The 18,311-nt window shown below is 36.5% G+C and overlaps 2 protein-coding genes across 2 annotated transcripts in view; both read right to left on the reverse strand.

The window, feature by feature from the left end:
- The window catches only part of LOC140155696 (replication factor C subunit 4-like), a 443,685-nt gene that overhangs the window by 111,357 nt on the left and 314,017 nt on the right, over positions 1 to 18,311 (reverse strand). The gene's annotated exons all lie outside the window — the stretch shown is intronic.
- LOC140154641 (uncharacterized) lies at positions 14,791 to 18,311 on the reverse strand. The gene is made up of 2 exons (XM_072177208.1): positions 16,560 to 18,311; positions 14,791 to 15,132 (listed from the first exon to the last, which is right to left on the reverse strand). Exons 1-2 carry the CDS (start codon positions 18,309 to 18,311, stop codon positions 14,791 to 14,793), a joined length of 2,094 nt encoding a protein of 697 aa, XP_072033309.1.

The following is an 18,311-nucleotide window of genomic DNA, read 5'->3' on the forward strand; positions in this document are numbered from 1 at the left end:
AATTAATAATTATTTTGACTGCTTGACTTTTGAGCTTTGTCAAATGTTAAATGTGTGCCAACTTCGAGCGAAGTTTGAATAGCACTGCATGCGCAATGCAACTGTGTTTTCACTTGCCCGTCATTATACGAATACAAGTCATACGAATTCAAGTCAAGTACAGGCTGAGTCAAAAAAAGAAGTAAACTCATGTTTGAGGGGCTGTAACTCAATATCTGCAAGGACTGCTAAAAATAAAAAATATCACTGGAAAGAGCAATTTCTACACGTCTAAATAAGAACAACAATTGTTGCAATTGCTCACAGCAAACTAAAGTTATACTTATTTGAATACAACCACCCATTTTTGTAGCTGCACACGGCTGATTGATTTTCATCCATTTCAATTTCGACGAATCAGCAAAGTGCTGACAGGATTTATTGTTGAAAAGACAACTTTTGCTTTTAATTAATATTCAACAAAGTCCATGACGGTACTATAGTTTGTAGGGATACCAATTCAAGTCTAATAACGAACGATCCGGCAGAAGCTTGATTGGGGAATGTTGGGTAAAGGATTGAGCTGATATTTGGTCTTGCTGTAACGCATGTCTAACTCTAGCAATGTTTACTTGTGATTTAGCAGTTCGTGGTCTGCTTGAAACTTCCGGCTGTCTGTTCCTTAGTGTCCCATGCACATGAACTTGTTCACATTCTTTTATACTGCTCCCTTACATGAAACCCGGTTATCTGTGGGAAATTGGAGACGAAATAAACGCTGAACTTCAGTGGGACTCTAAAACGCTGAACTTCAGTTGGACTCTAACTTTCATGATACTTCGTCGACAGAATCTTGCGCTCCCGTGCAGTAAATTGTGGTGCCATGTCCTTATTTGGACCGTTTTATTATAATGTAGTGAAATGAGGTAAAATTCATATTGAAAAGAGCCCTTTAACATGTAGGAATTATTGATTGAAACCACACATGCCACATAAATTTATTTTCATTTGAATATCGCGCCTTACAAATCAATATAACAGGTAGGCCCCTACTTGGGAAGTGATACCGTGTGCAGCTACAAAAATGGGTGGTTGTATTCAAATGAGTATAACTTGAGTTTGCGTTGAGCAATTGCAACAATTCTTTTTTTGATTTAGACGTGTAGAAATTGCTCTTTCCAGTGGTATTTTCATGTTTAGCAAATTTCTTATTGATCTCGAGTTACAGCCCCTCAAACATGAGTTTACTTCTTTTTGACTCAGCCTGTATAAGCAAGTTTGGTGTTGTTTTGTTTGTTTATTTTTACAGGTTTTAATTGTAGATAGATTTGGACGTCGTCCTCTGTTACTGATTCCATTTGCATTTGGAATTATTAGTTTACTAGGTGTAACGGTATTTATTAATCAACAGGTATGTTATCAAATCTTTTTTTTTTTCATCCAAAACTGACATTTGAAACACAATTAAATGATGACGGGTGCCCACGTATAAGGGACCCTAAAATTAATATACAGTAAGCCAAATAATTAAGGTACCAGTTACGTTCACCCCATGTATATCCTAAACAAAGGCAGATATGTCATAATTGGAACCAACAGTCAACTGCTGCATCTGTTAGCTCGAATTTAAGACCTCATTCGTTGAAATTGTTCAAGAAATAAAGTCACGCCGATCCAAAAACCCAAGGAAAATGCAAATTTAAAAGTTGCAGTTTGCCACATTGTATGCCATATTGATTTGTACACAAAGCGTTATCGCACAAGAGAACAAGCGCCCTGCTTTCATTGATTAGCACGAAAAACTAGCGTCGTGCTTTCATTGATTAGAACACAAAACTGCAACTTTTTATTTCATATCTTCATTAGGTTTTGAATCACCTTTTCTTTAATTCTCGACCAATTTCAACAAATAAGGTCTTAAATCAGAGCTAAAGAGTACAGGCATCGGCTGCTTGTTTTAATTTTGACACATTTGGCTTCATTTAGGATATACAGGGGTGAACACAACTGCTACCTTACTTATTTTGCTTACTGTATTGTACTGTTCAGTTCACATCACATCACCCAGAATACAAAATATGTTTGGTATTCAGTCATCTGGACTACAGCACCCAATGTTTGCAATGTTATATGGGAACTTATTCTCGCTTCTTTCTTAAACAAGGAATATTTACAATTCTGTTACAATTAGCAAAGTGGAAAACTGAAAGCGAGGACGATTGTGTAGCCTGGCTTCACTAATTCCGGCCTGTTTGAAGTTATCCGAGCCAAAACGCCATCAACGGCTAGAAGGGACCAATTATAAGAAAAAGCGTCTACCTCGTTTCAAGTTAAAAGGCATTTCGTGATCCACAGCATCATCCCCCACTTTTCTCAAAAAAAGTTGAGATTTTTATATCACTGGAAACCTCTGGCTACATCATGCATAACTCGCAAATGCAAAATCAGAATCAACTGACATGGAATCTACTGGAAAAGAGCATAAAAAGAGGATGATAGGATCACGAAATACTCCTTTAAGAGTAACGCCATGTTGGATACAAAGAAGCAAGAATTTAAGGCCTTTTCTTATACTGCAAAAGATAACATGAAATTAGCTCTGATGTAAATATTTATGATATTTGGTTTTAGGAAAACTATGATTTTATGAAATGGATGACTCTTGGTGTTATTTATCTATATATCAGCACATTTTCTCTTGGACCAGGTAAGTTTTAGATTATCAAAGAATACAAATTCTATAGAAATTTCACATTTTGCTGAGGCCATGTACGTTTCACTCGCGCCTGCACTATTAGTGCCTTTGAAAAGAGCGGTATTGTATTGAATCTATGATTGCACATACACATGCATGAAGAATGGTGAGTGCAGCCTGCTTATAGTGCGGGGCAATATATTCAAAAATAGTTTTGGCCCATCGCTATGGTAGTTAATCCTGTTACCTCGCTACTGTTTGTATCACGAGGCATCAAACTTCAGTTTCATGTTGTTTAATTTTTCGTAAAGATTTTCCCCGTTTGGTTTATCACGAAAATACAAAAGTACGCTATTCGGATACAGTCTATGTTCAACCTGTTCAGTGACTCCGCAGCTGTTAGTTAGCGACGGGGGCCCACGTCCAGGCAGCTTTTTTTTTCCTGCGACCATAACGGGGCGCAAAAATTTTATAACTCATAGGAACACATAGGAAAGGGTTAGGGTAAGTGTTAGGGTTAGGGTAAGTGTTAGGGTTAGGGTTAGGGTTTAATAAAATTTTGCGTCCCGTTATGGTTGCAGAAAAAAATTACGCGTCCGGGCATCCCGCTTATCAATCATTTCCAAAACCAGCTGAATCTTATTTCCTCTGCCGTCTCCTAGGTTTTGATCATTATTCCTGTATTAAGATTTTTTATTGGTTTTTTTACAGTTTCAATTAAAAATTTGATAGCCGCCGAATTGTGGTTACAAGACGCTCGTCCAGCTGCTATGAGTATTATAATGCAAATCAACTGGTGGTCTACAGTGTTTATGAGTTTGACATTTCCCATCTTGGAAGTAAGTACAAATTAAGCAATCTCACTTGCAACACATAAGTGGCTATAATTTACCGGCGTGATTGGTTGCTGACCTGCGCTGTAGGCAAAATTTAATACGCTAACTAGTCTTTTTAATTCGGTCTTGGATTATATGGTGAAATAATTAAATCCTAGAATGTTTTGTGAAATTACACCTCCAGTATCGTACCAAGCAAAACTTCCTGGTTGAGGGAGGAGGAGAATTGCACAATCGACCCTCAACCAAAATGAAATGACTTCATTGTTACAAATTAATGAGCCCGTGAAAATCTTCAGTTTTAATAAGGCGCACAAAACAAATTGTGTTCAATATTCCCGTTATTTGGAGCCAGTAGAGAGATTGCGAAGAGGCGTTCATTGCTAACGCATACGGTTTACGTGTTACGACATTGTGCGGTGGAATGTCATAGTGCTGTTCACATCCAAACTAGTCTTCTACACAGCCAGTTCGTGCCTGTCCTAACGCTCGGCGTTCCAATTATTTTCGTGATAGCCGCATACAGTCTGGTCCGAGACTACATCCAAACACAACTGCGTTAAGCTCATGGTGGCGCTATGCTGAGAAAATATATCTAAAGAGATAAGAAGCATCAAGGAACTTAGATAGGAAGGAGAAGCAATACCGTGGATTACGTAACGCATTGTTCCTTTGATGCAGATTTGATTTGCCGACAGGCTATTCATAAAAGTGGTACCATTGTTTCGAACAAAGGTGTTCATGCTAAATGAATACCTTACGTGAACAGAACCTAGTAGAATAAACGTTAAATATGCATCAATCAATCAACATATTAATCAATCAATCAGTCAGTCAGCCGCCAGTCAATCGATCAAACAATAAAAACAAATCAAATCATACACATATAGACATCAACTATATTAAACTTGTCCGAATTTTGCAAGCCAACCGATACAGCTCGAAACGCAAAGTATGAATAAAACACCTAATAATAAAATCGCCTGATTGTACAGCTGTAGGTGTCGATCACACGACTTCATGAATATTGATTGGCAACATTTTCCAATATGTCAGCGCTCTAATCAGACAGAATAGAACAATAAGCCCTGCAGTGCGTTAGTTAGGACAGCCAGCGAGTAATCCCTTGATTGTTTCGAATATGAAAATGATTTATCATTATATGGCTTTTTTATATATCTAAAAGCACCATTTGATTGGGAAAAGCTTAATTGGGTCGCCATGACCAGGAATTGAGCCCGCGGGGCCTTATGCGCAAGATTAAGAGACAAGTATCCTAAAAACTGCGCCACACCATTTTCAAGAACGTATTCATTTTCATCTCATTATACTATTTATCTTATCTATCTTTGTTGCAGGGTGCTATTGGATCTTACACATATCTGTTCTACACGACGTGTTTGTTGATAGCTACTGTTATACTAGCAATATATCTTCCAGAAACGAAACAAAGAACGTTTGATGAAATAGTTACTAGTATTTTGAAGACAAAGAAATCCGATGATCGGAATAAACCACCTGGTGAAGTCTATGAAATGGAAGTTAAAGACGAAGATATCAGTGTGAAGACGAAACATGAGAAAAGATAACCATTCAATTAGCACAATTTATGAAGTGTTGACCTCACTTCCTATACAAGTAATTAAACAAGTTGTCAAAAACTATAATGGCAAGACGTTGGTATTATATTTACTCCTTCTTTATACATGGCAACAGATGTTACCATCACATAAACCTGGTTTTCCAGTCATGCTAATGCAAATGGAACGAGAGTTGAGTACCACACCATACGTACACGAATCCTTGGTCATTTGAGAGGTTATCTATTCAAACCCACTCTGCCATGAAAGCCTCTGGTTTGGGTAAAAACACACCACATGTGTTTATTCAAACGAAGCGCCTAAGGTAGAGTCTTTTGTCTTGAAGTGTGACTAATAACCCTTTGTCCAAACAAAGGGAGATCTTTTGATGCAGTCGCTACTAACTAGTCCATACAGGACCAACGCAATATTTAGCACTATAATCAACGCCGTCAGGCGTTGGTCCTTATAGATTGGTGCTCTACCCCCAGCAGCGTACTCGAATTACCATAAGAAGTGACCTGAACCAACCCAGTTAATGACAACGTAATAACTCCAAATATGGTTGGAAACTCCGCCCATCATTTAACCGCATCTGTTATGTAACTGAGACGAGTACGCTAGCCATCTCAATCGATTGATTTTGAGATTGCATGGATCAAAACACTTCACACTTTTGAAGTTACTGGGTTTCGATAGACCAGTGTAGGCCTAAATCGTGATATCATATTGATTTATTTTGTAAAATCAGTGTTATTATATTAGTCTGGTTCTATTTTGGAAATGTTCTTATTTAATCATCAAGCGGCAAGTTCGCGTAAAAGCTGGCAACCAAATTGTTCTGTTTATTTCGGGTATGCTGAATTCAAAACTTTTGTCTACCATAAGAATTCCGTGACCCTCACAAAAGACCCTCAAACACCCTACATGCTAATCATATAGGGGGCAAAAATTAAACATGCTCCAAATTCACTAAAAAATGTCAAATTATTTGTCTGGGTCTAAGGATCACAAAAGTGTAACATACGTAGGACATAATTATAGTTACCAAGTTTTGAGGCTCGACAGGTCCGAGGTCAATATGCATGCTAGGGTTAACAAATTAAAAGTTACTCCGATTTTCGAAAAATGGATGCAAACTGTTCTTCAAGTTCAAGGGGTTCTTTGATTAATCACTCAATCGTTGGTTCATTCAACCAACCATCCGTCCAATAAGTATTCAACAAACAATCAAGAAAACAATCAGAATCATTTAATGAATTGATTGATTGATTAATCAATTAATTGATATGGTCATCCAATCAATCAATATCATATAATAATATAATATAATATAATATAACAGAATCACAATCACAATCACAATCGATGCATAGTATAGTTATTAATTAATTAAATTTGAACTACTCATCAAGCATCAATCAATAATCATTCGCTTGATCAATCGATCAATTATTAACAAATTACATTGTAGTCTCGCAATTAATGTACCGTATCTTGGTGTTAAAATATCAATCAATCAATCAATCAATCAAGTAATCGAGTCAAGCAACCACTCAATTTATAATCAGTCTCCATGGTCTTACACTAGGATCCACAACATGCTCATCTAATAAGGGCACAATTCTTTAACCCCAATGCATTTGTATATTCATTGAATGACCTTTGAAAATTTGGGTAGGCCTACAAAAACTCATAATCTGCAACTTGAGGTCAAATTTGCACTATTGAGTATTTAATTGAGGTTATTGAACTATGTCATTGGGATGGGGCCATTGTGGTCCATAGTGTTAGATCTGGCAATCTCAATCAGTCAGCCAAATAGTTATTGACCGATCATAAATGTATCAATATCAAATTAATCAGTCTCTCAATCAACCAATCTACCAATCATTCATTCGTTAATTTAATTACATATTGCATTCGTTTTTAATTCATATGCATGATATTCATTAATTAATGACTGATAAATCATCAAATAGAATGGCAATTCGAGCAATTTTAATTCTCTTTTTCTGATATGATTAGTCTTTGATCTAAAAATCTCTAAACAAAAAAGTAAGCAAGCAAAAATGAAAGAAATCATGATTTCTCGATATAAGCTATATTATTTAGGGAACAAACCAAAAGTTCGATGATGTCATATAATCGATTTTTCAGTTTAGCAGGGGGATATTATAAAATAATATAAATTTAATGTAAATAAATATTAAATAAATATTTTCTTTAAATAAATAAATGGATAAATAAATCAACAAATAATTCGAATAAAATAAATAAAAACCATAAGCCTGATAAACGGCAATATATAAATCAACAAACGAATAGAAAATAAATAAATGAATAATAAAACAAATACTGATGAATAGAAATAAATATATTAACGAATAATTAATGAATACACATTAATAATAAAACATAAATGATAATAAACGAAATAAATACAACTATAGGCCCGTATTAAATAAAGAAAGAAAGAAAGAAAGAAAGAAAGAAAGAAAGAAAGAAAGAAAGAAAGAAAGAAAGAAAGAAAGAAAGAAAGAAAGAAAGAAAGAAAGAAAGAACTTGCTTAACTTATTATTTTCAAGAAAAGGAATTAAAGTAAATAAATGAGTGAAACCCAAAGTTTTTATAAAGCGTGTACTCTCCAATTCTATGTTTTTCTTAAACATGTTAAACGAATAGGCCAACTATTGAGGCTGTGCATATGACGTATCATATAATATATTATATTAATACGATATTATCTGATTATCGTAAATATGGCGGACTACTCAAATCCATTCAACAAAAGCATGATTGCAATCTACCGAGACAGTTCGCTCACACACATAACAAAATGCACTACGATCAAATATGTTGATGACAACATTTGATTAAATGGACTGCACTGCCCCATGATCACGGTGAAGGACACCGGTTCAAATCCTTTGTTTGTAGCCAATCAATAATTTCAAGCACAACCTCTATATAAAAATAGTAACGAATCGTGGTTAACCAGGACAATATTAAATGTAGGGATGACAAAAGGAACTGATTGTGTGCAACCTACAGGTCAGTGAACTGAGGGTAAGAAGAAAACCGAGTATTATAATAGCATTAACATATATCAACTGAAGAGGATTAATAATCAATTTTGTTACGCAATACTTGTGTCAATCCCAAGCTAGAAGCTAGTGTTCTGGTAGCAGGTAGGCAAGCCACACCTACTGACAGCTATTGATGATATTCAGTCAATCGGATTGGCTGAATATCATTAGTTGCTGTCAGTAGGCGTGGTTAATCAGTTTGACATTTCCCCCGACTTTCCGGGAAGGATATGTCTAATGTAGAAGGACCCACGCCTGACGGCGTGGACTATCGTACTAAATGGAGCGTGGTCCTCCTTGAAGGACTACTACTAACAAGCTCTTACACATGCCCTTCTTTTGATCACCCATTGATACACATGTCCCGAGTTTAGGCGACAAGACGCTGTAGGTACAGTAATCAATCAGACGTTCGCGGTAAAGTAAAGTTGAGCAAGAAATACATTTCTGAAGTTGCCGCACATCGTCATCATCCCTATATCTTCGTGTCAAAAATTGCCGTGATAGTACAGCGACTCCTCTCGTTTTTCAACAGCTACGCATCGCCGAGCGACTCAGGCTAAGCATACCATGACTATCATATGAGATACACACAGAGTTTCTATATTCTACACATTATTACGATTTGTCCATGCTCTAGTACCCCATATGATGTTTCTATTACAAGAAAATCGATTTTTTTTCAGGTAAAACCAGGGTTTTGTTTCCAGTACACTCACTCGAAAAGCAGTACACTAATTAGCGGGGCCTTGCAGCTTGCTGTGGATATCTTTTACTGCATTTTATAAAGATTTTTAAATCCAAAGTAAAAATTGTGATATATTTAATTTTGAGAATTACAATTCTACTTTATAGGTATAAAGGAACACGTTTAGCCCATTCAGTTAAGTTCCAGGTGCAAGCCCTATAACACAATGCATATGTAAACTTTCTTTATCTGTGTCAATAATAGAATATTGATTTCAACGGAGTATTGAGCTGTATGGAAAAAATATTTATAATACAGGGTGTTGACACTGTGTGCCGTTGCAGTTAAAGTAAATTTCAACTTCATTTCGCAAACTCTATTACTCTTTACGTAACTGGTAATGTAATAAGACAGGGTAGGAAAGGCGGTGGTGCTTCTATTATTTATCACTCCGTTAATGAATTATCGCGAAAGAAATAATTAGACTGCAAATATTGTGATTCGGTGTTCATAGAGATCAATCACAGTCTCAACACAATTGTTGGTATTCTGAGCCGGATAATGTGATTTTTGACGATTTTATCATTCAGTTGTCTTGAAATCTCTGGACGATGTAATATTTATAACGTCAATCTTCAAAAATACGATCAATGGCCAATGTTGAGACCGTGCCGTTTCATGATTTGAACGATAATGGATTAACTGACTCAAGATGTCTTTCTTAATTTTCACAAATACGGCTGGCAACTTTTCTGTCGGGCAGATAAAATGTCAAAAATATACGCCCGCCTCTAGCGCTTGGCAATCTGAGCTGTCCCGACATTAGAATAGAATAATGAAACAAGGAAATAGTCTGGGATTTAAATAGCATTCGAATAGATCGCCTCTGCTTTTTGTTGAGGGAGAAGATTGTCTTTAAGATGAACAAGCATATACTCCGTATGGTGTGGTTTCATTGCAGTAGTTTTCTAGTGCAATGAAATCACGGGGACAGCACTAACACTGGTGCATACTTTTATATTTGAGAACCCGACCTTTCGGCGTTCGTATCAAAGAACGCAAAATAGAGGTGGATACAATTGAAACTAAGTCATACACATGCGCTAGCCGCTAATCATCTACAGATACCCAGCAAACACAGTTTTCGACATCATTCGCAAAAGGTTACAAAAGGTTGTCAGAAAACATTTAAATGTCGGGTTATATAAAGGGTATAATAAGAGTATAAAACTTTTTCCTAACCTTAAAAAACGTTTTTGATAATCTACTGCTCAGCAAACAAAAATGTTTTACAGAAAACGTTTAAATGTCGGGTTATATAAAGGGTATAAAAACGTTTTAATAACATTCCAAAAACATTCTTGAAAACTTGATACAAAACATTCTAAACAGAATGTTATTTTGGAGTTGAAAAATATTTTGCGAAAAATGTTTGCCCAAAATATTTTCAATAACGTTTTAAAAACGTTTTCATGACCTTTATATAACCCGACATTTAAATGTTATTAAAAGGTTTTGAAAAAACATTTTAAGAACATTTCTGTGTTTGCTGGGTTCAAATATTTGAACATAATGTTATTTAAGTATTGAAACAATATTTGGCAAAAATGTTTGCAAAAATAGTTTACAATAACATTTTTTGAAAACATTTAAAAATATTGTTGTAGTGTGTTTTTATTTTATTTTTAAACCGTTTTAAACGTTTTTACCTAAACAAAAAGCCAAAATATAACTTATTTAAAACGTTTTTAAAACGTTTTTAAAACGTTTTTGTGTTTGCTGGGTATTCACAGAGTCAGCAAACTGATGGAGCTATAAAGCACCGACTATTTGTGTAATTTGTGTAATTAAATTGTGTAAGAAGCCACGGATGATGCCATTAAGCTGGTGGAGGCAAGGCACCTACTATACTTTTGTAACATATTAATCAAAACAACCAAGCCTGCGCCTTTGTTTTAATAATGACGTTGATATTACATTGAAATACACCTTGCTCATGAAGATAAACATTCACCAAATGTTCAATTCCTTGTTATTGGTTTTTAAATTATTTATGCTTGTTTTTGTCTGTTTTGTTGCGTCCGCTTCACGGGTAGATATATTTCCCAGAGTCTTCCACCAATAAATTATTTTGTTTAGCTCCGTATACGTATAGCTTCAATAATCATTATTAATTTAACGTTATAAATTATTATCTACTATGTTAATAACAATCGCCTTTTCACAATGAACTTTTATTAAGGTTGGATATATATAGGCTTCTTTGGTTAATTTATCATCGTTAAATATTTAAACTATACGTAAATCAACAACATGATCCACTTGCATCTTGTGCCTTTTTTCGAAGTTGTTTCTGGAATACTCCATATAGATTACAAAAACAACACCAAAGCCAGCCAATTTTTGGCTTTGTATAGCGTGTTTACAAATATTCCTTGATGATTCTCAAACTGTGTGTTTTTACACCAAGTCAGTGTTTGTATATAGTTTAGATCCTTAATTAATTTCCATTCCACAAACCTGAGGTCGAATTTGCTAGTTTGCCCAATGATCCCATCAAATGTTGTGAATATAAATGACAAGTCTAAACACTCCAATTCTTCCTACACTGGACATTTCTTTTCAGGCAATTTGCCATTTAGTAGTGTTATATAACTATAATCAACATTAAACAGACTGATCAAATAAAAATACGAATCGAGCGAAACAAACACTGGGCTATTCCAGTTGAAATCTGTACCCCCTATGGGAGATATGGCCTTTATCTTGATAGTAGGTGGTTATCTGATGGGTGATTGATTCCATTTAAAATCTACACTCCCTGTGTGGGAGATTAAGGTCATGTCTAGCTATGTCTTTTATAGGGGTTATGAATTGTAACAGGTTAATGTACGTGTAGCCAAAGTTTATCATACATTCTATATGATCCTACATGGGGTTCTTACATCACGAAGGTATGTTTTCATTTCCGAAGTAACTATTTCATGACATATATTTTCTGATCCATTTTGTGCGTTCTTTGTTCGCGTGCTTATAGTCTATTGTCTTGTATATGGACCATTAAGTCTTGCCCGTACAACAGCTTGCCGCATATATTATAATAATTATAAACTTTTTTCCTTCTCCATCATCCAGCCGTACTGTGTAATATATTGGAGAAATATTACATTCTTTTATTGGAAATACCTATAAAATGATGGGAAGAAGGGAAAATTATCCTTGGAAATCAACATGGTTTCAGGGAAAATCCCTTCAATTGATCCAATGTGTCCTATCTAACAGGCAATTATGTGTTATCAAGTTAGCATGAATGAAACTTGTTCAAATTGGCAAAATGTCTTGAAAAATCTGAAATCTGGCCAGTGTCCAAGTATCAGGCTTCAACCTCTTCCTTTTCGGAGTGTTCAAAAATTCCGTTTGCGGGCGGGCGGGCGGGCAAATTATGGGGGTGCGCTAAAACGCTCGGGAGTGCCAACAACGTTGTCAACGTCTCGGGTGAGCTACGTACGCCTATTACACTTATATGGGACTTCTATATACGTCTAGTGATGATTTTTCAGCGCAAAATGTGTATAGACAAAATTAATACAGAATGCACAAATCATTATAAATTCAGGCTTGAACTTTATTGAGAAAAAAACACCACATTCACAGCTATAGAAGAGAACATAAGATATTAATTACACTTCGTCGCTTCTACGCATTTCAATAATATAAATGGTCTGGAACACTGAAATTAAACTATGAATACTGATACCTACCCAGCAAACACAAAACGTTTTCGACATCATTCGCAAAAGGTTATAAAAGGTTGTCAGAAAACGTTTAAATGTCGGGTTATATAAAGGGTATATTAAGAGTATAAAACGTTTTCATAACCTTAAAAACATTTTTTGATAATCTACTGCTCAGCAAACAAAAATGTTTTACAGAAAACGTTTAAATGTCGGGTTATATAAAGGGTATAAAAACGTTTTAATAACATTACAAAAACATTCTTGAAAACTTGTTACAAAACATTCTAAACAAAATGTTATTTTGGGGTTGAAAAAATATTTTGCGAAAAATGTTTGCCCAAAATATTTTCAATAACGTTTTAAAAACGTTTTCATGACCTTTGTATAACCCGACATTTAAATGTTATTAAAAGGTTTTGAAAAAAAAAATTAAGAACATTTCTGTGTTTGCTGGGTTCAAATATTTTAACATAATGTTATTTAAGTATTGACACAATATTTGGCAAAAATGTTTGCAAAACTAGTTTACAATAACATTTTTGGAAAACATTTAGAAATATTGTTGTAGTGTGTTTTCATACAAAATGTTTAAAACGTTATCATGACCTTTATATAACCCGACATTTTAATGTTATTAAAACGTTTTTACCTAAACCAAAAGCCAAAATATAACTTATTTAAAACGTTTTTAAAACGTTTTTGTGTTTGCTAGGTAACCCAATATAACCGAATAATAATAATATACACAAAAGAAATGCAAAACTTGTAATAAACGTGATAATAATAATAATGATAATATATAATATTTATGATATCTAATAAAATCTATGATATCTAACAGTCCTGATGAACTTATTCAAACGTGTATGACATATTATTCAGTATTGCACAAAACATGAACAACGCCTCCTCGCACCTGTATTTGTGTCTCGTGCACAGACAGAGTCTCCGTGCTTTGTATGCTGTGAATTATCGAATATTCATGAGGGTCGATCGCACGTGTCTAACAATCACGCCAACGTTGCGTGCCTTCACGTATATGCAATAGAGCATGATGACGCAATCCCATCACGTGGGATACCCCGGGGGATACCCGCACTTGTAGATTGCAGGGTTAAGTTACTCATATAGGAGGAAAATTTAGGTGTTATTAATCGTAACGCTCAGGTCTGTTTTGGCGAAAGGAAAGGAAAGAAGGAAGGAAGAAAGAAGATAACGCTTTTTTGCTCGAGTGGTGTTTTGCATCAGGGACCCCTCGGGTGAGAGACAGGCGCACGGTCACACCTTGCCACGGGGGTCTACTTTGACAGGCCAAGCTTTCCGTGTCCATGTCCATATGACTGTTAGCATGATGGCGCAATCGGATTACGTCGATTACCCGCGCTTGCAGATGCTTTGTGAATTTAGGTTATTTATGTTTGATTCGGTTAGGGTTAACGGAACAAATAAGTACCTAAATGTCCGGATTGAACAAAATAACATTGGTGTCATCTGCATATATAAAATCTTTCGAAGAATAAATAATATCATTAAGAAAAAAGTACTTAAATGAAATTTACAATTATTGAACACATCATATTGTTTTCTGTTTGTAAGGTAGCTCCTGAACCACTCCAAGTTCATTTCACGGTACTCCATAATGGTGAAATTTCTCAATGATAATATCGTAATTGATCGTATCGAAAGCCAGTAAATATGTAAATGCGTTTGGCAAACTATAACAAACCTCTAACTTCCCCGGACATCCATTTGTAATTTTTAAAGTTGTGAATTGAAAATCTATACTTCACGTATAAGAATCTAACTTCATTCGTGTTTTGTCAGTCAAAATCAATCAGATATTGCTATAAACACCTTAAAGCCACTCACCATGTTAACCAATTTAAATTATACGTCATTTAATATGTTGGTTTTTAGCAATACAAATTTCAAACGTGCATAATGAATATGATTAAAACCCTTCAACAAAAACGTGAAAAAACTACCGTTAAGATTAATACCCGTCAAATTACGGTTGTTTCTAACAGCCCACCTCTATTAATAAATCTTTGAAACATGCCATTTTAATTTCCCTTCCAAATGGCGTTGTCTGAGGCAACACTGTAGCGGCAACGAATCGCCTCTATCAATAATTCTGTTACTGCTTGTTTCCATCTCAGTGAGATAGTGAGGTAACCGTATAACAACTAAGAACTTATAGCTTTGTTTAGCAGAGTAGCAATCGTCATTCCATCTAGTATATCAAATTGCGATATAACCAGTCCAAGCTGCGTTGGATCGGATGCCCAATTGGCGATCTCCATGGCAATCAAAGAATCCACACCATATGCTGTCATTGGTCGCTTTACATCTATTGCCTCTTTGCGCATGCACAGTAGTTCCGCCATTTTGGATTTGATTACATGTTCTATCTGTCGTTTGTTCATTGTTGCACTCCTGGGTTTCTCCTTGGTCACTTTACTACCTTTTGCCAAATGACGAAACTTGATTGCAGAGTTGACACACATCTGCTTCATGGCTCCCCATTCCTAAAATAAACAATGGAAATATCGTGAAAATAAAGCCACGTGGCATTTAAATGTGTATTCCTCTGCCAAGCAGCCCGGGGGGCACTTCAATTTGAAATGGATATAGATGTAGGGCTGGCACTTTCGCACCCAGGGGCATTCGGTGAGAGCAAAATGTAAAAAATATGGGATCATTGGGTGAGAGCATGATTTTTGGCATTCGGTGAGAGCAGAATGTAAAAAATATGGGGTCATTGGGTGAGAACATGACCTTTTTTTAAATGGAATCTTTGGGTGAGAGCCGAAAAAGCTCTACCGAAACCTCGAAAATTGAATTTCTAGTTCTAAATGGCTTCAAATTTCTTTGTTTTTTCAAAATAAGTAACAAAATCAGTGATAAATGAAAGTTGCTGTTCAAATTGAACTTGTAAGGGTCTTTGGGTGACAGATCAAATGGAAAAATAAGGGGTCTTCGGGTGACAGAGCATGTGTTCGTAAAAAAATATTGGGTGACAGCGATGCTGAAAAAGGTGGTCTTAACAGCCCGACATACGCGTCACCTCCAAAGTTGAGTGCCCCCCCGGGCCAAGCAGTTGTGGTGGTCACCAAAACTATCAAGCTGCGGGTTTCGTGAGGCAGGTTTTTCAAAAATACCAAAAAACGGATGGACAATAATAATTTTGATACAGCCTGATGGGGTCTCAGTCTCTTCCATTCGAAGTCCATTGCGAAGAATACTGTAGATTTAAAGTTTACACTTTTCGGCAGTATGCTTCACATTATTAATATTAATTACGTTATACAGTTATGAACAAAAGTTTGGAAAATTGTTGGATAATCCCCTCTAAATCTTAATTTAACAATCAAAATGTTGGTAATATAATTTGATTGTGTATCACATCAAGCTGTCCGCGTATTTTGCCCCTAGAGGTCACCACTATGACCATATTCTGGAGAGGTGGAAACACAATGGAGGCATTTACGGTTTGAGCCCCACGATGGCAAGGTATATATCATGTGAGTAGGATGTTTAGATTCAATGGGTGCAGTTCTGGATATAACATAGCCCTCATAGTACCCTATGGAACACAATTGTACAAACAATGCACTCCCCCACTATCCACGAGTAGGGGTAAATGTAGTGATCCCTGACTGGTAAAGAAAATTGTGTATTTGTTTTGCTACCTTGCACCATTCCAGGATTACAAAAGCGCCCCTATACTAATCACGGATATGAGGTGGGCGGGGTAGGGCAGTTGCGGTGCGATTGTATTCCATGGCATAACATACACCCGGGGCTTCCATATAGACATTATTTGCGGAAACTAGGAACCATTGAAGTTAACAGCCCAGAAAATATATTTAAGTCATATTGTGATATGCATCACTCCATGGGGTTCCCCTAAATTGAACAATATTCCAAACTTTTGTCCATGATAGTGGTTTACCTGATCCTGAGCTCCAAAACACACCACTGGCTGATCTGGTTTCCTTAGTAGCAAACCCAAAGCTTGGAGGAAATCATCTACGTGGATGAGCTTTTGGCGTCTATCAAAGTGCATTTGATACGATTCTGTCTCCGACACACCAAAAATTGTACCCATACATCTTATCGGACCCACCTGTACAGAGAGTGCTGGTAAACCCTGGGCATTGCGTTCCTCAGCAAGAGCGTCAAGATAAGCACTGACCGCCGAGAAAAGGGGTTTGGACGGAATACCAACGACAGAGTTGATGGAAGAAAGCATGACAAATATGTCCAGATTGTCTCGCTTTGTTAGCGTATGCAAGTTTCGTGCTCTCGCTACTGTAGCACTGATTATTTTGCTCGCTCGTCGCGCATCGATTTCAAAGGGATTGTCATCATAAATAACAGTATCAAGATGAAATACTCCTTTTATTGGTTTTGCTGAAGTTGATCGGATGTCATCTAGAACTTCTTTTGCCGCGCCTTCATCCCCTAGATTTGCTATGTATTCTCGTACTTCAACATCATGATTACGCAAAACCTTCTGCGTCTGTTTGGAGGAAGTTGGGAATTCATCGTGAGATATAAGGACGATACTTCTAGCTCCAAGTTGATATAACCACCTAGCTAATGATAGCGCTAAGCTTGTATGGGCAGCAGTGACTACATACGATGCCTTTGCAGAAAACTGTTCTGGTGAAGGTTGAAGGTCTACATGATCTAATGGATTAAACTCATGGGGAATCTCTAGCACCACCTGTTCTGCTTGATTTGCTTTCTTCACATCATAAGAAGTTAGAAAGTCTTCAATTGGGCATTCTATCTGCGGTACTGGGTCGATCTGGTGTTGCTTGAGAAGAGCCATAACTTGGAGTACAATACTACGGAATCGTTCCGGCTGATGTTGCAAAAGAACCCCAATCTGACAGGAATGGAATACTTTATTCCCCATTAGGGAATTGGATGTAATACCAGCAATCTGCAGAACCGTTTCTCTAGAAACTTCACACAACCGTCCCTCAGAAGACAGAACAGACAGAATTTTCTCGTAATTTGGATCAGGCGATGACAGAAAAACAACATCGACTCCGTTGTTGTTGGTCCATCCAAAAACAGATTCTAAGAAGGAACTATTTGAAATTTGAATCACATGTTGAACGCCAACTCTTTCCTTCAGGAAGCCTTCATTTTGAGAATCTCCTGCAATGCAAATGACCTGACATTTGATGTACTTTGCAATCTCTAGTGCTGCTAAGCAAAGAGGGACGTTATCAGAACTGATGAGGAGGGTTTCATTCCATGAGATTCTTGCCCGCTGAAGAAGACTATAATAAGCCGTAACAAGTGGGATTAGACTATTACAGTCTATATCTTGGGTATTTGGTACGACTAGATTGCTATCACAGATAACATGGGAAGCTAAAGCTATCTGCCCAAAGCCTATAACTTCATCACCGACACTTACACCTGAATCCGTACCGTCACTTTCGTCAATAGCCTCAACTGTACCGAGACACTGAATTTCCGAAACACCTCCAACATCTGGCATATCACATGAATGGGGCTGTGGTGGCGTATCTATGTCACACAGCGGTATTGAATCAATTCTGATCTTCACATGACCTGGTGGAACTGGCATTTCATCCACACCAAAGAACACCAATGTTTCTGGAGTTTCCGATTCATTTAGGAACGTAGCCTTCCAATGTTCAGGCATTACAGTTTCAACCAT

The sequence above is a fragment of the Amphiura filiformis genome, chromosome 6 (assembly GCF_039555335.1).
Source record: "Amphiura filiformis chromosome 6, Afil_fr2py, whole genome shotgun sequence".
NCBI classification, from domain to species: domain Eukaryota; kingdom Metazoa; phylum Echinodermata; class Ophiuroidea; order Amphilepidida; family Amphiuridae; genus Amphiura; species Amphiura filiformis.